The sequence below is a fragment of the Eleutherodactylus coqui genome, chromosome 4 (assembly GCF_035609145.1).
Source record: "Eleutherodactylus coqui strain aEleCoq1 chromosome 4, aEleCoq1.hap1, whole genome shotgun sequence".
Classification (NCBI taxonomy): Eukaryota; Metazoa; Chordata; class Amphibia; order Anura; family Eleutherodactylidae; genus Eleutherodactylus; species Eleutherodactylus coqui.
This window is the reverse complement of record NC_089840.1, coordinates 125798025-125820894: the sequence shown is the minus strand read 5'-3', so window position 1 is coordinate 125820894 and position 22870 is coordinate 125798025. Positions and strand designations below refer to the sequence as shown.

The 22870-nt window shown below is 46.5% G+C and overlaps 1 protein-coding gene across 3 annotated transcripts in view; it reads right to left on the bottom strand.

The window, feature by feature from the left end:
- Positions 1–10958, bottom strand: part of MAGI3 (membrane associated guanylate kinase, WW and PDZ domain containing 3) — a 298048-nt gene extending 287090 nt beyond the window's left edge. For all 3 annotated transcript variants that reach the window (XM_066600061.1, XM_066600062.1, XM_066600063.1), the window contains exon 1: positions 9772–10958. In XM_066600061.1, coding sequence (XP_066456158.1) covers positions 9772–10075 — 304 coding nt within the window. In that variant the 5' untranslated portion in view covers positions 10076–10958. The remainder of the gene's footprint in view (positions 1–9771) is intronic.
- Positions 10959–22870: the final 11912 nt, after the last annotated feature.

Here is a 22870-nt window from a genome sequence, read left to right as displayed (position 1 = left end):
TGGGGTAAATAATGCACAACTTTGATAGATACAGACGCAGCGATACCAAGTATGTATTTTGTATTATAAATAGGGCAAAAGGTTTTTTTTAAAACTTACTACTTTTTTTTTTTTTTTTAATTAATAATTAGTGAAACTTTATTGATCGTATTTTAACTTCTTTTTTTCTGGTCCCTAGAGGGGACAACAACTTGCAATACTTTGATCGCTCTTGCAGTATGATGTAATGCTAGTGCATTACGTCATACTGCGATCAGGCAGACAGTCTTTTAAAGCACCCCACGAGTATGGCTTGATAGGCATTCTACTAAGGCAGAAGGCCCCCAGCTGCCATGACACCCACACAGCTCCCTGTGATCTTGTTGTAGCAAGCAGTTTGGTGGATTTAAATGGCGCTGTCAAAATTGAAAGCAGGATTTAAAAAGTTAACAGCTCTGATGAGCTGCGTGGCTTATCGGAGCTGTTGCCGCTGGGTGTCGGCTGTAAGAAACAGCCGGCAGCAATGTAGGGAGGGAGATCGCCACGCGATCTCCCTTCATACATACCCTGCAGCATGTAAAACCACTATAGGCTGGTCACTAAGGGGTTAAGCTAGGCTCACACAGGCGGATTTGAATTGCAGATTCCCCGATCAGCATCCGTGGACAATACACGGGCCATTGAAAGGCATGAACTTTCGCCGGTTTGCTCAGACGTGTGGATAGGAATTGCGTATCCCACGAGCGAAAGAAAAATTGCAGCATGCTCTATTTTAGTGCAGATTCTGCGCAGACAGCCGTCAACGAATGCGAGTGTTTCATCGGCCATACGCAATTAACATTGCATATGAGCAGTGGAAACGCTCACAACTTCAGAAAAAAATAGATGGAAAAGCCGAAATGCCATCTGGAGAGCCTTATTTCCGTGCGGACGATACGCTGTGCTTCCACGTGAAAACCGCTTCCATCTGTGATCTTCCGCAAATGATCGCAGGTCGTCCGTAGCAAAAATCTACATGCAGAATCAGACCCCTTTGCACGAGCCCAGCCTTAGGGTGGTTTTTATATGTGCTCGGAACCTCCGCATGCCGCAGAAAAAGCCAGGCAGCTGAGCAGAAAGCGAACGGACCCAGGTATAGTCAATGGATCTGTTCGGTTCCGTCCTAAGAGGGATCCGTTAAGCCACAAGGATTCCCCTTTCCTGATCCCATAACAGAGCAGAACCCGGGCACAGATGTGACACCAGTTGGCATCTGTAAACAGATTTTCTCTTTCATTGTGCTTGGCCCTTTAAAGCATCTTACATAAAGAACTGTGTGCCATAGGATGGATTTCCTCTCCAGCTGACAGCACCGTAGTCTGCCCCACCAGCTCCTGTCACTTTCTCCATAGCTGCTACTTAATTCACAATTGCCAGCGTTGTATTTCCGACGCACTGCAGACATCAGTGACGAGGAGGCATTCACACTCATGAAGTGGGTACACCCAGCAAATGCCAACCAGATCAGTCATCCAAACAGCAAAGAAAACAAAACCTCCTAAACCAGCCGCGTATGCACTCCGCAGGAGACCAGCTTAGACAATCCTCAAGTATCAGAGCTTCAGAAACACAAAACCTGTGGGAATTCACAATGGTGTATTATCTCAGTGACAATCCAACGCACAGAGCCGTACCCCAGCTGCAGCTACATTTCAGAGACAGCGGGGCTCATGTAGCTATATATTTACAGCGAGTACATGAGAAGAGATGACGACCGAAAGCTGTGCTCCAATATTTACTACTCCATGTCAAAAAAGAAAAACACCCAGAAGAAGTTGTCGTTTTGCTGTAAAACTTGGCATGCAGTTACATCTCACGCAAAGGATGAGAGAAAGGCCTAAATGTCCACCAGCAAATTGGAACTGCGGAACCCGCACGGACAATCCACGGTTCAAGACGCCTATAGGAAGACACAGCCGTCCGCAGTTGAATTAAAGCCTGTGGATCTGTTTTGCAGATCTTTTGGTGCAGAAAACAAATCGCAGCATGCTCCATTTTGCTGCGGTTCCCGCACGGACAGCTTTAGTTGGAAGCAGTCCGATCCACAGACAGGCCACGGATAAGTAGGAGATTTAAAAAATATATATATCTCTACTGTGCATGTGCGGCGGCGCACTGCCCAGTGCTCCCGCACACATCCGCAGTGAAGACCTGGACAGGTAAGCACTGTCCTCAGCTGCGGGCAGGGTCAGATTCCGGCTCGCAGAATCCAAACCACCAGTGGACATGAGGCCTTATGGTGCGATTAGATGAACGATCTTGTCAGCAGAGATCCTAAACGTGGCTCCCCCCATGGCCTATAAATGGCTCCTTGTGTGTAGTGACCTCTTCTTCAGCTTGTGTGGAGCATGTTGACCACTAGACGCCTCTACGACGCAGAGAAGAGATGTCACCCTGCTACCAGAGTCTCAGAGGGGGCGCATTATTGGGATGTGAGAAGCTGGATGGTCGTATCCACAAATTGTCCTCCACTGGGCCGTTCGGACCAGTGGATGTGTTAGGGCACACAAGGTGACCGGGCTCAGGACACCCCCTACAGACCACCAGTGGGAAGGATCATCTGATCGTCCAACAATCAAAACCAGCTCAAACTATTTTGCTGTCCGCCATCCAGAGACAGGTGGCGCCATCGTTACACCCCTGTGTCTGTCAGAAGCATTTCCAGAAACTGGATTGAAAGACAATTTGTCTCATGGTGCCCATTACATGTACAGCCTATGTCACCCACCATCACCTCCGTTTGCAGTGAGGTCATCAACAACAAAACCGGACTGCTACAGAGTGGAACCGGGTTGTTTACAGCGACAAATTCAAGTTTAGTTTGGGAGCTGACAATAGTGGTGTCTGGAGAACTATGGATGAGCGCCTCAATTCTGCCTTTGCTGTGGAGTGGCCCCACTGCTGGTGTGGGGGGGGGGGGGAAAGAGGGAGGGGGGGGGGAATGCATGACAGTCGGTCACCCCTAGTAGTAGTACGAGGTACAATGACGGCTCAGCGATATGTTCAGGACATCCTGCAGCCACATGTGTTCATCTCATGGCGACTTCCAGCAGGATAATGCTCGTCCGCACACACAAGGGGATCACAGGAATGCTTCCACAACATTGTCACATTCTGTGGTTGCTCAGTCGCCAGATTTATCACCAATAAAACATGTATGGGACCGTCTGGGATGCCAACTTCAACAGCTTAATGAGTTTGCACAATCTAAATGCTCAGTTGCAGCAAATGTGAACCGATATGCTACAGGATACCATACGAAACCTGTATGCTTCTATGTCCACCTGTATCACATCTTGTATCCAAGCTAGAGGTGGTACAACAGGGTACTAGAGCCTCCATGCCTGCTAGTATCACATCTTGAATCCAAGCTAGAGGTGGTACAACAGGCTACTAGAGCCACTATGCCCACTGTATCACATCTTGTATCCAAGCTAGAGGCGGTAGAACAGGGTACTAGACCCTCCATTCCCACCCGTATCACATCTTGTATCCAAGCTAGAGGTGGTACAACAGGGTAGTAGAGCCTCCATGCCTGCTAGTATCACATGTTGTATCCAAGCTAGAGGTGGTACAACAGGCTACTAGAGCCACTATGCCCACTGTATCACATCTTGTATCCAAGCTAGAGGAGGTAGAACAGGGTACTAGACCCTCCATGCCCACCCGTATCACATCTTGTATCCAAGCTAGAGGTGGTACAACTGGGTAGTAGAGCCTCCATGCCTGCTAGTATCACATGTTGTATCCAAGCTAGAGGTGATACAACAGGGTACTAGAGCCACTATGCCCACTGTATCACATCTTGTATCCAAGCTAGAGGAGGTAGAACAGGGTACTAGACCCTCCATGCCCACCCGTATCACATCTTGTATCCAAGCTAGAGGTGGTACAACTGGGTAGTAGAGCCTCCATGCCTGCTAGTATCACATCTTGAATCCAAGCTAGAGGTGGTACAACAGGGTACTAGAGCCTCTATGCCCACCGGTATCACATCTTGTATCCAAGCTAGAGGAGGTAGAACAGGGTACTACTGGTAGAGCCTGCATGTCCGCATCACATCTTGTACCCAAACTAGAGCAATTCTGCAGCAACTTTTCTTAGAACTGGATTGTGTTATTCCTCCTACAAATTAATGAATAAGGCTGCCTGACAAAGGATTTTTGCTACGGAATCCAGCTCTGCCGTGTGTGGGCGGCCATAAGTGACAATTGGGCGTTATCAGTCGAAGGGTGGGAGTGCGGTCCCTATACAATCTGGTACTGTCCATTCAGTACGGTCACTATTAGAACACGTAGGGAGAACACCTCTATAACATCACCCCTAGTTCGTTCGCTCTCGTGCAGACCGTTTAAACAGGCAAATGCATCGTTAACTTGTTCAACACGAAACATTCAGTCTTTAACATTAGCGAATGATCGGAACAAGAAGGGAATGAGCCAACAGTTTCTTTTATACCTGCATAAAATGAAGGACAAATGAGAAGTGAATGGTTCTCGTTCGTTGTTGGCTCGAGTTTAGACCGATTGACTATCACTCACTTTCACTTGTTTGGACGATAATTGTTCTGTCTAAATGCACCCCGCCACCAGCTGTCAATTTATTCATGCATTTCCAGTAGGAATAACACAGAGAAAAGATGCTCTACAATGATTATTTCACGGGAGGTTTTATCAAACCAGATATGTCGGGAGAGCCTACAAATGGCGCAGATGTCAACAGTGCCTCAATAAGACCTTCTACAGTGGTTGATGGATCCAGATTCCACCATATGATGATCTACATGTGACATTGACAGACTGAAGCAATGGTCGACCTCAGACCCTCACAAAAAGCCATGAAGAAATAAAAATGCATTAAAACTTAAATGCCATGACTCCCAATACTGCTGGAATGTCCGCCCTCGGGGCGTGATGGCTTCATCGTAGGTCAGACCCAAGGTCAAAATACTTAACACCCCCCATTTTTCAACTAAGCTAAGCAATGTACTTAGCAAGGGGACAAAACATCCCTACAGCTGAATGGCTACAAAGCAAGGTCGTGTGTTTGTGACTTGCTGGATATTTGGCAGGAGAGGGGGAGCAAAGGTTCCTGTTATTATAGTCAAGGTCAGAGATTACCGCACAGGAAGTCCCGTTGTCTCAAGGTACAAGACCAGCAAACGTGCAACACACTCCTAAACTTTCCTCAGAAGTAAGCCTACCTTTCCCTTAGATAGTAACAGATATTATATACACACACATATACCTATATACCATCTATTTCTACTTCTTGTTCCTTCTAAATCTATGCCTGGCTCCAGCAGTGATCATATACTTACCCCCTATCCCGGAGATAGGGGGCAAGGGTATATAGTTGGGAAACTCGGTTAATGATCCTCTATCCTAGAATAATCTTATTCCTGTACATACAGGAACAAACTATCAGTTTCAGAAACCAGTAAAAGTCTCTGTGAATGTAGCAATTATCACAGCAAGTCGAAGGATTCCAAGCAATCATGATAAGTGTCCACCATAAATGCATAAAACAGTCCACAGCTTATCTATAGCGAACACCGATAGCCCAAGAATTTGTGTACATTTCATCGCTCCCTTAGTGGATGCATTTTGTTACCCCTTTTAATACACTTGCACGCAATTTGTTTCTATTTATTTGCAGCATAGAAATAACAATGTTTAAGGACTTCAGAAGACAACAAGACAATCAAGAACTAGATAAGTTTTTGGAGCATTTGCTAGCGGCCCCCTGGGATAAGCTTGCACAACTTGGCAGTACGTTAGGGCCAAAATGAAAGACAGGCAAACCTCCTGGGGCCGCAGATAGGTATTTAGCAGCTCACTTTGTAAGTAAAGGTAATTAAAGTGTAGTCAATACTTTTACTTGAAAAGTAAGCCTCTTAATACCTATTAAACACATTTTGCAAGTTTTCTTACCGTTACAAGTAGTTAATCAAGTATCAACCAGGCGTCCCCATAAGAGCCATAGTGCCCCCAGGCGTCCCCATAAGAGCCATAGTGCCCCCAGGCGTCCCCATAAGAGCCATAGTGCCCCCAGGCGTCCCCATAAGAGCCATAGTGCCCCCAGGCGTCCCCATAAGAGCCATAGTGCCCCCAGGCGTCCCCATAAGAGCCATAGTGCCCCCAGGCGTCCCCATAAGAGCCATAGTGCCCCCAGGCGTCCCCATAAGAGCCATAGTGCCCCCAGGCGTCCCCATAAGAGCCATAGTGCCCCCAGGCGTCCCCATAAGAGCCATAGTGCCCCCAGGCGTCCCCATAAGAGCCATAGTGCCCCCAGGCGTCCCCATAAGAGCCATAGTGCCCCCAGGCGTCCCCATAAGAGCCATAGTGCCCCCAGGCGTCCCCATAAGAGCCATAGTGCCATCTTAGTAGAAATAGTACACCCAGATGCACTTAGTCTCTCCAAAGTAATTATGCCACTTTTGTAATAATACTGCCTCAAACAAACAAAAAAAAAAGAGACATGTATCAAATTTAGCGCACAGAGTCCTTTTCTGACCTGCCTCTTTCGGGATGCTGAAAGTCCCGGCCCTGTTCTTTGCGCTGCAGGCTGCCTTAGGTCCTGATTTGCGCTGCAGCTGCTTTTACCTGAGAGCAGGATAGGACGACAGTTTGCTGGCAGCAAAATGCTAGGCAGCCCTGGAACGCCAAAAATCCTTCAGTGAGCCGCGTGGCCGTATGTTGTGCAGGCCTGTACTGGGATCTGTTCCACACTACACAGTCCAGCAGAAACTCAGCTTGCCATTTCACTGTTGTTTTTTTTCTTTGCCATTCCTAAAGAAACAATCGCACAACCTGTAAAGTCTACAATAACGTCTCCACCGCCGCATTCCTGCACTGCGATATAACCGGTAGTAATGCCATTCAAGAGAACTTGAGTGGCAATACCAGAGTTAAAGCAACCCTCCAATCCTGGATAAACAAAGATGGCCGAATCGCTTCTCTGACTCCCTTATCTTCACTGTGCATGGTATTCATTGCTAGTCTAAGATACCACACGCTGCTCCTACTGGACAGTACAGCTCATATGGGCAGCAGGGGTTAATCAAAGCAAGTGCAATGTCTTAGACCAACAATGCATACTAGTTACGGTGTACATCAAGGAATCAGAGAAGTGGTTTGGCCATTTTTTTGGCCCAGACTTGGAGGGTTGCTTTAAGGTTGGTAGAAGCCACACTGTTGGTTGTTAACCCACTTTTACAGACACTGATATAACTAATCAACTTGACAGAAGACACTGGTGGGTGAATTCTATTTGGGATGAAATTGGCTTTTTCCAAGCTGCACACAGCACTACAAAACTAGAAGAGGTAAGAAGTGATAGCAGTTCCCACTGTCTTCAAGATGCGGCTGCTGTCAAGAACAGATAACATCCAAAATGTTCCTTCCACTAAAGTTAAGTATCAGGAAGAGCTTGTGAAATAATGCATAATTGTAGGAGTTAAAGGTCTAAAGATGGTGTAAACACAGGCGGGTGGAATCCTCCACCAACTCCAACCACATTCAGAAGTCTATAGACTATACGGTGTAACTGTATAGGAACCAGATCCTGGTCTTCAAATAGTTACTTTCTATTAGATTGTGCAATTCTGTACATTTAGCTATAAATTTGCACACATTTTATACTCTCCCTGATACTGCCAGACTGTACAGGAATATACTAGCGTTACCCTTGCAAATCTGGTACAACCCGACAAACTAGTTTTGAGGGCAACTCTGGCTACACAAGAAGGAGAAGAGCTCATCCTCTGCCAGGCGTTAGCAGAAGTCATAGAGCATTGAAAACTTGGCACGGATTGACTGAACACCCTTCATACGTGATACTTCACCGGTCCCCCTCAGCCGTGGTCAAGACCCATGATCTTTGTTAAAGACATTAGAATCTACTGTAACGTACGGTGGGTTTACCCAGAACGATATCAGTTTAAACCAAACGAGCCAATGAGGATTCTTATGTTTGCATAAAATGACCGATCAATATTAACTTGTTTGCTTGTCATTCAATGGTCGGCCGTTGGAACCTTCCAGTGATTTATGAACAATAATCGTTCACCTTCTCCCCCAATCCCATGCGTTACAACACTTGAGGAATCTATGATATAGCCATCACAAGCTTCCTGGTACAAGAAGGTTTTGAAACAACATCATGGGTTACCGAGGGTGGAAGGAGGCATAATCCACTATAACAATACAATGTGCATTCCGTTCAGCATCTTGGAAAACCAGAAGACAAAGCCATTAGTGGTTGCCTGTAGGCCAGGAAAACACGTAAGGGCCTACATCCACGTTTCCCAACTCCGGTCTTCCAGGCACCCCAACAGGTCAACTTTTCAGAATGTCCAATAGTAAGAACACCTGTGGCAATGTCTGAGGCACTGGCAATAATTACGGTACATCACCTGTGTGATACTGAGGACATCCTGAAGACATGACCTGTTCGCTCTGTGTGAAAGGACCCTTCGAAAGCACTATGAATGAATGTTGACCATTGGGATACCAAACCAAGAAACCAGAATGTTCCACATTAAACGAACCAAAAGTCACACAAGTTCTCACGATCTCCTTTAAGTAGTTTAAGCCATTTACCATGCGAAGAGCTATAAACCTAGAATACCACAGGAGCATCCTAAGCTGCAGCGCCTTAACATCTGCTGTAGGACTTGTTCACACTAGCGCATTTGTGCAGTGCATTACGCTTGCAACATTTCAATACACAGTGAATAGCCACCATTAATTCCAGTATGTTTGTTCACACATGCGGGTTTTTTTCATGCAATGTGTGATTGTATAAAAAAAAGTAGGCAACATGACCTATCTAGGAGCCCATAAAAAAAAAAAATTTTTTAAAAATCAATAGGCATGGGTAGATGAGCATGACATACGCAGAAAACCTGCGTATATTTACAGCGCATATATGCAAAAAAAAAAGGGCTTTTCTGTGTATTTTTTGTGTGCGCACACAAATACGCACCGGAGCGGGCAAAACACGTGGATATAAGTACATTCCACATGCGCAAAAACCGCTGCGTATTTGCGCAGCCGAAGAGTACTTACACTCGTGTGAACAAGCCCTTACAGAATTCTATGACCGCTGCTGAAAGAGTTTAGGTACTTTTCTTCACTCTGTGGCTCCTCAATTCTGGGACTCAGAGACCTCTGCTCCGGACTCCCCAGGGATGTTCTCCATAATGTCAGCAGATAAGGAAAGAGTTAAAAATCCCTTTTAAAAACCCCCTATACAAAACATTTCCGGCTTCTAAATCCGGTCTACCTGCCATTTATTAAGGTGGTATCAAAGGTGTAACGAACTACAACTTCCAGAACCGCTGACTGCTGGGCATCCTAGTGGTTGTGCGCGGAGGATGCTGCTGGAACCTTTCCCTTCTAATGATTGCAACAATGTATCATTTAATGATAAACAGCCTGAAGCAGGAAAGGAGGAAAGACCCAGGACTTCACAGAGCAGAAGAAGTTGCTCAGAAGATGGAATTGCTGACAGCTCCATTTTCCAAGTATGTGCGGTTAAATAATTGTTACTGATCGCAAACGCGGAAAAAAAGGACATTCAAAACCGCCACATATAAATATATAGATATAAAGCAGCCATAAAAAACGACATGACCAAAGCCAGAAACATAAGCGAATAGGAATGTCCAAGCATTACAGAAAATCCTGCCATGGGCTCCGTGCCCGGCACATTAACTCCAAAGCAGAATGCATTGCAGAAGGCACTTACCAGGCTTGACGGTCTTCAGACGGATGGGTTCCCTGAAGTGCCTGATCACTGCCAGGGTGTCGCGGTGCGTAAGCCCACTGACCGGGGTTCCATTCACTTCCAGCAGTACATCCCCTTGGCTGGGTACCTTGCCTGCGATATAGCTTGCAGCATCCTCCCTTAGGCGACCCAGGTAGGGGAACTCTCCATGCTCAGCGCCCCCGCGGACCTCCAGGAGGGCACTAGGATCGCCCCCCATCCCCGATAACCCACATTCTTGCACTTTGCTCAGCCAGTGCTTCTTTTTTTTCAGCGTTTTGGACATAATGCCGCATACGGGAAACGGGCGCTCAACAATTAGTGGACGACTTCAACAATATCAAAAGAGGGGGATTCAAAAATTTAGGACATGAAACCTCTTAAAACAATGACCCAAAAAAACCCGAAAAATACACAAATCACTACAAATAATGGTAACGCCTAGAAAAAAAACAATACCTGACAGCTGGCGTCAGCGAGGGCACATCTGACAGCTCCGACACACAGCGGCGACTGAAAAGATCCTCCAGCAAAAAAAAAAAAAAAAGCCAATTCACACAACTCCGTTAGCGCACGATGATGTAAGCGATCGGCGTCCAGCTGTGCAACAAGACGCCAAAATGACCCCCAAAGACGGGTCCAACCCTCTGATAAGATCAATGCAATCAAAAGACACCTAACGACGCACAACTACTCTCATCATCCGGACACACAAGTACAATGGCCAATTAACCCCTACCTGCCCACAATGGTCAGGCACAAGACAATGCAAATTCTAGGATGCTGGGCAGCTGCAGACAGACACAAGAAGCCTTCTTGTTAACCCTTTCATGGACACAGCCCTCTACCACTATCACACACAACTATACACTAGGGGAGGTCAGCAATAAGCACTACACTATGGAGTAAGTGCAGGAAGCAAAGGGTTAACCCTAGCCTCTCCTCCTGCTGACAGGCTTGAAAGTTGTGCGGGAGAAGTTCGCCTGGGATGGGGCGCAGAGAGGGGGTGTGCCGGGAGCCGCCTGTCACTGCTGCTGTGCACATGAAGGGAATCCTCGTTACAGACTGCCGCTGCCGCCGGTATCTCCCCCCTCTGTCCTGGTGCTGCTCCAGCTGCAGTCCTAACGCGCCACGTCCGGATGCTGCCTCGGCGGAGGCTAACAAGGGACTGTGAGGGAGAGAGGGTGCGCAACTCGGCGCCGGCCACAACCACGCCCTCTTACCCCGCCCCTTGTCCTTACTATACTTCGTAAGTCACCCTCACGCCTGTAAGCAACGCCCACATTCCAATGACTGGACACGCCCACTTCAGGTTTAACTCCCAACACGCCTATTTCAGCGTGAGGTTGGACGCGGACGAAGCGGGGGCGTGGCTACTCGGAGCTCACACCGCCCTACTCCTAGGCTTAAACCAATAGGTTTGCTGTTTATGTGTGACTCGACACATAGCTCCACCTACTGAGAGGAGCTTGTGAGAGCACTTGTAGATATACGCTTTTTCTTGTGGGGGTGTGGCCAATGACCGGCGGCGCACTGTGTGCTGCGGCCTCGTTGATACTTGTGGCTCCCCGGTGTGGAGCGCCGCTGCCGTCACGTGTGTTGTCTGCAGATTCACGTTGTCAACGAGGAAAACGCTGCTGAGCGTCCCGGTGACGGAAAAACACCGAGGAGAGGGAGCTCTGGGGCCACACGGAGCGCTGACTGCTTATGGCAGACCACACCCCTTTAACACTAAACTAAGTAATAGTGCTCCAAAGTGACCCCCTCACAGTAAGGCCCCCAGACCACGGCCGTGACGGAATATTCTGCTGCTGGGGATGAGGGGGGAGAGCTGTCAGTTCTTTGCAGATAGGCCCACCGCGGAGCACAGCGCTATGGGAAGCGTGCACTGCGTTCCGCGGATAACGCAATTAACTATCACCCGTGGACAGAAGCCCTAATGGTGCCCCTCAGTGACCCCCTCACAGTAATAGTGCCCCTCAGTGACCCCCTCACAGTAATAGTGCCCCTCAGTGACCCCCTCACAGTAATAGTGCCCCTCAGTGACCCCTTCACAGTAAGGGCTAATTCCCACGGGCGGATTGCAGTCAATGGAAGCCGTCCGTCACGCTATCTTCCGGAAGATAGTGTGAAAACGCTTCCCCGTCTACCGCTGGCCGCGTCAGACTTCTATACTGGATATGACGCGGCCAGCGCGTCATGTGATGCTGTGGGCATGTCATATGATGCGCCGGCTGCGTCATGCACTTTACTGCTCATGCGCGCCGGAGCGTTATGCGGGACGTCGGGCGGCGGATCCGGAGGTAAGTATGGGGTCTCTGGGGAGAGGGGGGCCATGACGGGCTCCGTTGCGGAATCCGCTTGTGGAGCCCGTCATGGCCGTGGGCACTAGGCCTAATAGTGCCCCTCAGTGACCCCCTTACAGTAATAGTGCCCCTCAGTAACCCGCTCACAGTAATAGTGCCCCTCAGTGACCCCCCTCTTAGTAATAGTGCCTCTCAGTGCCCCTCACAGTAATAGTGACCCTCTCATAGTTATAGTGTATCTCAGTGACACCCCCCCTCACAGTAATAGTGCTCCTCAGTGACCCCCTCACAGTAATAGTGCTCCTCAGTGACCCCCTCACAGTAATAGTGCCCCTCAGTGACCCCCTCACAGTAATAGTGCCCCTCAGTGACCCCCTCACAGTAATAGTGCCCCTCAGTGACCCCCCTCCTAGTAATAGTGCCTCTCAGTTCCCCTCAGAGTAATAGTGACTCTCTCACAGTTAGGGCTGACACCCACTGGTGATATTTACTTTCTTGCGCTGCGAGAGCACGTGAAAACTCTCGCATCGCAAGGAAGACGCCGAAATAAGACCGGGATATCGCCAGTCTTTTCAATGGGCCCAGCGGCAGCAGCACTAGCCCCATTGAAAAGATATGGAGAATACCGCGGACTTCTGCCACAGCTGTGACAGGAGTTTCCTTCATCCCCGCGGGAAGGAATCCTCTACCATAGCTGTGACAGCTGTGGCAGAAGTGCAGCATGCTATCCCATTGCTTTCAATGGGATCGGCGCTGCTGCCGGTCCCATTGAAAGCAGTGGTTTGTAGCGAACCCTGCAGTATGATTTTCGGGGAAGGGCTTGAAATATAAGCCCTTCCTTGAAAAGCATCAATAAGTGGTTAAAGGGGTTGTCCCACGCCGAAACGGGTTTTTTTTTTTTTTCAACCCCCCCTCCCCGTTCGGCGCGAGACAACCCCGATGCAGGGGTTAAAAAAGAACACCGGACAGCGCTTACCTGAATCCCCGCGCTCCGGTGACTTCTTACTTACCCGGTGAAGATGGCCGCCTGCATCTTCTCCCTCCGTGGACCGCAGGGCTTCTGTGCGGTCCATTGCCGATTCCAGCCCCCTGATTGGCTGGAATCGGCACGTGACGGGGCGGAGCTACACGGAGCCCCATTGAGAAAAGCAGAAGACCCGGACTGCGCAAGCACGTCTAATTTGGCCATTAGACGGCGAAAATTAGACGGCAACCATGGAGACGAGGACGCCAGCAACGGAACAGGTAAGTGAATAACTTTTGATAACTTCTGTATGGCTCATAATTAATGCACAATGTACATTACAAAGTGCATTAATATGGCCATACAGAAGTGTATAGACCCACTTGCTGCCGCGGGACAACCCCTTTAAAAAAAAAAAAAACCTCTCTGCTGCTCAGACGCGTCCTCTGTCTGGCTGCCCGACACTGCTGTCCAGCACCTTCAGCAGGCAGGGATTTAAAAATCTCCGCCTCCTGAAAGGACTGTGCTGATTGGCTGAGCACTCAGCCAATAGCAGCTAATGCTTAGCTATTGGCTGAGCGCTCAGCCAATTACAGATAGTGCTTAGCTATTCATTCATGAATAGCTAAGATAGTGCTATTCATGAATGAATAGCTAAGCACTATCTGTAATTGGCTGAGCGCTCAGCCAATAGCTAAGCACTAGCTGCTATTGCCTGAGCGCTCAGCCAATCAGCACAGCCCTTTCAGGAGGTGGGGATTTTTAAATCCCCGCCTGCTGAAAGTGCTGGACAGCAGTGTCGGGGAGCTAGCCGGAGGACGCGTCGGAGAGGTGAGTAATTTTTTTTTTTACCACTTATTGATGCTTTTCAGGGAAGGGCTTATATTTCAAGCCCTTCCCACGAAAATCATACTGCAGGGTTTGCTACAAACCACTGCTTTCAATGGACCGGCAGCAGCGCTGATCCCATTGAAAGCAATGGGATAGCATGCTGCACTTCTGCCACAGCTGTCACAGCTGTGGCAGAAGTCCGCGGCATTCTCCATATCTTTTCAATGGGGCTAGCGCTGCTGCCGTTGGCCCCATTGAAAAGACTTGCGATATCCCGGCGTGATCCCGTTTTTCTTTCTCGCACTGCGCTGCGAGAGTTTTCACTTACTCTCGGAGCGCAGTGGAGAAAAAAAATGCCAGTGGGTGTCCGCCCTTATAGTGTATCTCAGTGACCCCCCCTTACAGTAATAGTGCCCTTCGGTGACCTCCTCACAGTTAGAGTGCCTCTCAGTGACCCCCTCGAGTAGTATTAATCCTCAGTTACCCCCTCACAGTAATAGTGCCCCTCAGTGACCCTCTCGCAGTAGTATTAATCCTCAGTGACCCCCTCACACTAGTAATGACCCCTCAGTGAGCCCTTTATAGTAATAATGCCCCTCAGTAGACCAAATGTACTATTAGTGTCCCCACTAAGTTATAGCGCCCCTCCTGTTGTCCCACTAAGGGCGTATTCCCACACGTGACAGCACGTTTCACCCAATATTTTTGGGTGTGACTCACAGCACAGGACACTCTGTCCATGTGCTGTACAGTGAGCGGAGAGCGCACATTTGTATGTTCTGTTTTCATACAGGTATTTTCGTGCGAGGTATATGCGTCTCGCAATGTTCAAAACTTGCGTGATTTTCTTGCCTGTGTAAATGCATCCTACCTTGTAGTGACCACCATGTGGCCCCCTAGTGCTCCCCTCTGTGGCCCCGTTCACTGACCCATCACTGGACTCCACTACAGAAAGGCTGTAGTCAGCAACCACAGTAACTGCTATGAAGCTCATACTCTGGCACTGGCCACTGACAGCGCCCCACCCTGTATACCGGCTGACAGCAAGCCTCCTGGGATGATGGAACAGTTCCATATTTATGACTGTCCCGTTAAATCTGAGGCAGTTGGGAGGCATCGCTTATGGAACACAAACTATAAAATAAATGTGAGTCCTGCTTAGAAAAACATGGCTGCTTTCTTCCAGAAATAGCACCACAGCTGTCCAGTGGTTATCGCTGGTATTGCAGCTGATCTCCATTGAAGTGAATGGGACTAAGCTGCAATACCACACACAAACTGCAGACAAATAGGGCCCTATTTTTTAAAGTTGTGATGCAGTAATGCTGCTTTCAAACAACTGTGAAAATCACGCAAGATTAGTGCGTTGTGAGATACACAAATCTCACACTAATATGAACCACATTCTTTTGAATGGGGTCATATGCATAAACGATTTTTTTTCTCGCATAGTATCGCAGGAACACAATATCGGGCTAGCTGGTGTTGGAGCCATCATTGGGTGTATGCCATTACTACATGCGCCTTTCCCTCAGAAGATTGGTGCAGCAGATTGGGTCGAATGGAAGACTGTGCCCAGGAAGAAGATTTTTAACTTTGCGCTATGTGTGTGAGATAGTTCGGGCAGGCTCACACGGGTGTCATTTTATTGTGTATTATGCGCAATATATGCCCACATAATACACGGCAAATGGAGTCGATAAAAGCACACTGATTTTTATTGATCCATTCACTCTTACGTATATACATTGTGTGTAATACATGCGTAAAAAGCTGGGTTATATACTTATATGAGCCCGACCTTAGACAGAGGCAGGCCACCAGTGAAGCACAAGGTAACTGGGAATAACGGTCTGGGGAAGTCGAGCTGTCCTCATCTATTTGTTAGGCCTCTACGACTGGAGAAGGCTGCTGCTTGCATACTGCTCAAATACTAAAAACTGTGTCTTAAGGTGGGTTCGCACGAGCGTGTTTTTGTGCGTGCATGCACACGCACAAAAACACGCTTGTATTTACAACAATGCATTCCCTATGGTGTGTGCACATGTCCGTACTTTACAGGTGCATGCCTGCAAAGATAGGACATGCGTGCACCATAGGGAATGCACGCATTGTTTTCAATAGAGTCGCGGCTGCTGCCGGTGGCTCCATTGAAGATAATGGTCTGTCGGCACACCTGAATTGTTTTTCAGGGAAGAGCTTTACAAATAAGCCCTTCCCTGAAAAAGAAAAATTTTAGTGTAAAAAAACAAAACTTACCTCTCCGCCGTATGCGGCAAATATTTCCTCCACCCCCGCTAGTTAAAGGAATTCCCTGCTGCTACATCTGCCACATCTGTGATGTGGCAGATGCAGCAGAGGAATTCTTCAATTCTCATCCGCAGCTGTCACACATGACAGCTGCGGTAGAGAATCCTGCTGCCGACACCCCGTCATTGGATTTCAGGGAAGGGTTTTAAACATAACCCCTTCCCTGAAAATCCATTGAAAATAGTGTAAAAAAAAATACTCACCTCTCTTCAGCTGCCAGAGCTTAGCCGCGACTTCTGCCGCTATCCCAGGCTCTATAGTTCTCAGCTAGCAGCATGCAGGGATTTAAAATCCCCGCCTGCTGTTAGCTCTAATTGTGATTGGCTGAGCGCTTTAGCCAATCGCAAATCAGAGCTACCAGCAGGCGGGGATTTTAAATCCCCGGCAGCTGATAGCTCAGAACTACAGAGCCATAGACAGCGCCAGAAGTCGTGGCTGAGCCCCGGCACAGTGTACATCATCAGAAAAAAAAAACACCACAATGGCGCTTTTTTGGTCACCCCATCTCTTAGAAAAAATATAATAAAAAGCAATCAAAAAGTCACATGTATTCCAAAAGGGTTTCTATAGAAACGACAGGACGTCCCACAAAAAATTAGTTCTTGTACAACTGTGCCGACGAAAAATGTAAAAAGTTATGGCTGTCAGAAGATGGTGGCAGGTTTTGGTCCATACCATTCCGTGCTGTACATGTCTACCCATGGATTGAACTTTTCGTGGCTTGGCTGCATACATCACTCTTGTCATTCTTCCGCCAAGATATCCAACTAGGACAAGGATAAACTCACTCCCACCGCACCGACCTCCACTGCCATAGCTCTACTCCTTTTATCTATCTCCTACTATCGATTCATCCTTAGACCTTCTTCACATGAGTGATGTGTATTTGTGCATGTCTGAGCGCAGTGTTTTTGCAGACTGCACTATTTCCTCTGTGCGTGCCTCGGTGGATTGGACTGTACTTTTTACACCCACAAGACATGTTCACTTGTGCACAGCAAACAGACACATCAACTGAAATTGCTAATTAGTTTAATGAGTTCCAGATGTGTTCTTTTTCCTGCGCTATTACTCAGTGTTTCACGCATCTTTGTATTTTGTGCTCCTTTGCGCTCCCCATTGACTTCGATAGAGACTTTTGGTGTGTAAGCGTGCAGGAAAACAGAGAATGCTGCATTGCACGATCAAAATGCGTAGAAAAAATACGCACATGTGAACAAACCCATTGAAATAAATGGGTTCTATTCTCTGCGTATTGCGCACAGAAATACGCACATAAATACGCTCATGTTAAGGGAGCCAAGGAATAAAAGAAAGAGCCGAATAAATCTAGGAAGCCGAACAAGCAACAGGGCTCCAAGACTGTAAAGAATAAAGCATTGCATTTCCATCGGGCTGGTTCTACCTGGCTGAGAATTTCGAGTCAGTTTGGTTCATTGCGAGACTCACGAAACTCGCACAAATATGAAACCCATTCTTTTCAATGGAGTCATATACATGAGCAAAAATCCTGGCATGTCCTATCTTTTCGCATTCCTCAGAATGCATCGCCCATTGTTTTCAATGGGGCCGCCAGAAGCATCGCACGCCATGCGATATCCACACGAGTGCAACATCAGGTTTCCAACTGAAAACAATGAGAAACACTTGCTGATCCTCTAATGTGCCTAAAGCTGCACAGGAGATCGCTACTTCACAGAAGTGACTGTTGCAAGAAAAACAGCTCACATTGGCGTAAAAATGCACATTGGTGGGCGCAATTGTACGCTGATTATTATTCTCCATTTGTGTTGTACTTGTACTAGAAGTTGTAAGTGAAATCCATAGAAAAGTAATGCTCCGGATGGAAAACTGTCTCATTTATTTCCAGGTACAGCATTTACAATTGTAGTATAGATAGACGATACAAAACATTAAGGAGACACATCTGCTCAGTGGGAGACAGAAAACAAAGAGATATGTATACTGTTCTGCGACCATCTGGGACGTGGGGACGAGTGTAATCAGCTGTGAAGTATTTTGCATTTCCTGGCTATTGTCACCTTTAATCATTGCAATTTTCAGTTCTAACAAATAGTAACTGCAATTCTTGCCACAACTTGGATGAATACGAAGAGCACTGTACTAAGCATCGTACTCAGCACAGCCATGAAGAAGCCACCTTCATTGTGTAGTCCTTGGCTTCCTGGGTCCCCAGAGAAAAAATGGGAATAAGGCCGGCTTTACGTGGGTGATCAAATCATGTGGTCATACACATGAGCGATGTTTTCCTGCATGGCACTGTGATGCTATGTGGGAAATAAAAAAAGCATATTTCATCCTGTGCGTGCTTTCGCATCGCACCGCCCACTGTATTCAAAATGCCTGGTGGCAACATTGCCGTCCCCATTGAAAGCAATGGGAGAAACTCTGCAATCATCTGCAGTTGTGACAGAGGATCTCTTAATCCCTGAAGTGATGTGAGGTTGTTTTCACATGAAAATGCCTCCCATTCCTGGCAAATGGGGGCGGGATTCATGGCCCCATATTGTGCTCGTCCATGTGAAGGTAGCCTAAGGCTAATGTCACAAGGGGGAGCGTGGTATTGGGTCAAGAAACCCGACTCAATATCGGACTTGTTAACATGTGCTTTACCCGTGAATGCAAGGCATTTTTTCATGCCTCGCATTACTTCAGTGAAATTGCAATCCTCTGGCACTTGTTTCACGTGCATTGGAGGATTTGTGGTATAATGATATTGATGAAGTATCATAAGCTGACGTTTAGGAAAGCTGAGCTGACATCCTCTTCCCTTGTCTCCCCGATCCCTTTGATGACCATGTGGCCTCAGGAAGTCTTTGGTCAGGATGGCAATAGGGTTAGTCAGTGACAGGAGGGTGTTAATTAACACCCCTGCCGGTGAGGTGTGACACCTTAGATGGTTCCCAGAAACATTCTGGTTCCAAAATTTTAATTAAGGTAAAATCTCTTAATCAGGGTTATTAGTTGTGTGAAAGTCCTAGCCAGATATGAATTGCATTTTTGGAATTGGGTGGGCCAGCTGACATGGCATGTCCACGTACCTGGTTGTAATTTACATGTCATGTTTGATATAGCTAAATAGATAAAATCATGACCAGAAGTATACTGGGCATATATTCTCAATCGGAATACCTCCTTCAAAAATATGACCAAAATGGGTAATTATGGTTTTTGAGAGTTCGTTCCCATCTACCCACCCCTTTCTAAATGACCTCAGAGGGGCGGGGGAAGAAGTGTGTTCTGGGCAATCCTTTATAACTCGGGGCTCAACAAACTCCTATTGAGATATGCTATGGGCGTAAGACTTTCCCATTTGCTTTAGTGACTCCACACGAATCAGAACCTTGGCGAATATCCCAAATCTGGTATATTTCCTTATGTTCCCCCCCCCCCTTTTTTTTTAAATACTGACTGTTGTGTATGCTTGTAAACCTTATCCTTTTCTGTATATCTTTGTATACATATAGATATTTAGCACTGCTAGTATTTTTTAGAATAAATCTGCAATTTATTAGTCAAGTCTTGTCCGTTTAAAATGAACCATAACTTCAAAAATTGTGCTCATAATTCATAGTCTGAGTTCCAGCTTACCGGGGACATACAAGCTGGTGGTGGCAGCGGTAGTGTGTGGGTATTGTAGAGTGCAGGAGACATTAGACCGACCAGGAGGTGATTTGAGCTTTCGCTCTGCATGCATGGGAGCCTGGGAAAGCTGGGTACAAATGTAGCTGTATTCTAATGACTCTCCGCTTACAACCCCCTAGAGTGATTTAGCCGTGACAATTGGTAGCTGCAAGTGCACTCAAAGTAGTCAATTCGTGCCAAATTGGCGACAGAGGTGGGATCGGTCTGGGTCCCGCCTCTCTCTCCCTCACAGGATTGGCACGTGTTTCCCATTGATCTCATTGGGAAATATCACACTGCACTCATGAGCACATCGCACCATATGCGAGTGCCATGCAATGCCTTTAAGGTCTCATTGAAAACAATGGGTGAGGCATTCAGAGGGAACACTAAAAGATAGAACATGTGTATAAGTCCGCTTATAAGAATGAAGTTCATATCTGTGTGAGTTTTGTGCGTTTTGCAATGCACAGAACCCACATGAGATTCACGCTCGTGTGCATATAGCCTCTGGGTGCGGTTACACGGGATGGATTTTGTTGCATATGAGCACCGAAATCCGCAGCATATTTTGGTAGAGATAGTTTGGTGCGGATTTTGATGCCGTTCCACAGCAGATTTTATCCTTTCAATTGAAGAAGTGGAGTCCGCTGCTGATCCGCATTAAAATCTGCACGAGTCATTTTTCATTTTATTCTTTTTGTCCCCGACTTCCAAGAACCATAACTTTTTAACATTTTTCTGTTGACATTGCTGTATGAGCTGTAAGTATATTTTTGGTGGGATGAGTTCTCTTTATTAATGTTACCATTTAATATACTACATAATGTACTGAAAAACTCTTACAAGTTTTTAAGTGTGCCGAAATGAAAAACTTGATTGCACCATTTTTTTGCAGTTTAGTAGTTATTGCATTTGTGTTGCAGTACAATTGTCATGTTCACTTTATGCTTTATTCTATATGTATTTTTTACTAAATTGCTAACATCGCCATATTTTGAGCCTCAAAACTATTTTATTTTTCCATTGATAGGGTTGTGTTAGAGCCTGTTTTTTTTTTTCACGGTGCACTGTAGTTTTCATTGGTACCATTTTGGGGTATGTACGACTTTTGTACTATTTTTGGAGATGGGATGACAAAAAAATTCCACAACTGTGGCATTGGGTTTTTTTAATGACATTTTCCTGTGTCTAAAAATAGTGTGATGTTTTAACTGTTTGGACATTTACAAACAGTGATCCCAATGTTTTTATTATTTAGATTTTTTTATTTAAAAAATGAAAAAGAGTTTTTTTAACTTAAAAAAATTTAAAATTTTAATAATATATATATTTTTTACAGTTTTATTTAGTCCCTCTAGGGGACATGAACTTGCAGTCACTTGATCTACTGTACTGTATTGCAGTATATAGTACTTTTTATTCTTACCTTCAATGCTGCAGGTCTACCCACAGTTTTCTGCTCATTTTGTAACCATATTCTTTGCCGGCAGAGACTGCGTATGGTTGCATATTGCACTGCACATGTCCGTGTATGACACACATGTGCAGTGACACTGACATGCGCAGTGTGACTCTTTTTTTAAAAATTCCCCACTCTGTTTCAGTGCGGGGATGCGTCTGAAAATGCTGTCCATACTCTCTCTATGTATTGTGTATAGGCAGCGCTTACATATGCAGCCTATACAAATAGAGCATGTTGCGATCTATTTCTCGTGTGTCAATATGCAGTGTCTACACGCTGGTGTGCATTGATCAATGAAAGTCTATTGGCTTTCATTGACTCCAGTTACCGTGTATCACGCATCCATGCAACTAATGAGTAATACACAGAGAAAACACGGTTGTCGACATGAGCCCTAAGTCTTGCCACAGTCTTCCATTCATGGTAACTCTGGGGCTTTTACTAAGTTCCAACACTGCCAAAGGAACCCATTGCAACTGTGTCCAGGAGAGCCGTGAGGTGATGGAGTGTCTCGTCCCCACTGTCAGCACTGACTGCAGCATCCAAGTAGTAAAACAACCACGATCAGAGCTAACTCCGATTGCAGGCATTCCAGGTGGCTGTCAGCCGTGGGCACAGAGTAGGGGGTGTAAATCTGTGGTGAAAGTCCTTGGTATAAATTGGCAATCTGTGCATTTGAAATCAGGTGGTTATCCCATCCAGCCAATCAGCTGTAGTTTGTATATATTTACTCCGACTCCTCCTTACAGAGGACACTAGTTATACTTTTTGTCTGGAGGTGTTTCTGATGATGCCGGCGGCTCCTGGTCCTGATAAGTCTCCTGGTGATTTAATTATTAATCTGGGGTGTTTGAAGATCCAATTCCTTGTACTCTTGTGGTGTGTTATACATTGTGTCATGTAACCTTTGCCACTATTCTCCGTCACCATCTAGGAAATGTCAGGATCGCCCCAGGTTCCTGACCTGGGGTCGCCCGGTGCTGGTAGGTAGGGTCTTCTCTTACCTGACGGGTTTGGGTTAATTTCCCCATCTCCCCCGTTTTGTGTTTCCTTTGTATGTTGTTGGGTTATCCGCTTTTACACTTTGTGTGTATATATATTCGTCCTTTTGGGACACAACCAATATATCCAGGTTGGAAATAACATTGTGTCTGTGTGTGTGAGTGTGTATGTAGGGGTCAGAAACGCTCTTTTCTCCTTAGGGAGAGCAACTATATACTATAAACTAAGTGAGGAGACTCAAATGGCCACGCATGCTCCTCTGGGTAATATGCAAATAAGGGAGATGGAATAAATCCTCCACAGTGCCACCTATTGAAAGGCAGCATTCCTTCGAGTCACAGTGGGACTTTTTATACAAGTCTTGTTACCATGACTGGGAATCAAAAGCAAAGCCAGACTCCATGTGCATACAGCTGTTTCCAGGTTATTGCCCTTCATCAGTATACAGTAGGAGTTTGGCTTTTGCTAGTGAGAAGCCTGGGACAGGGGTCAGAAACGCTCTTTTCTCCTTAGGGAGAGCAACTATATACTATAAACTAAGTGAGGAGACTCAAATGG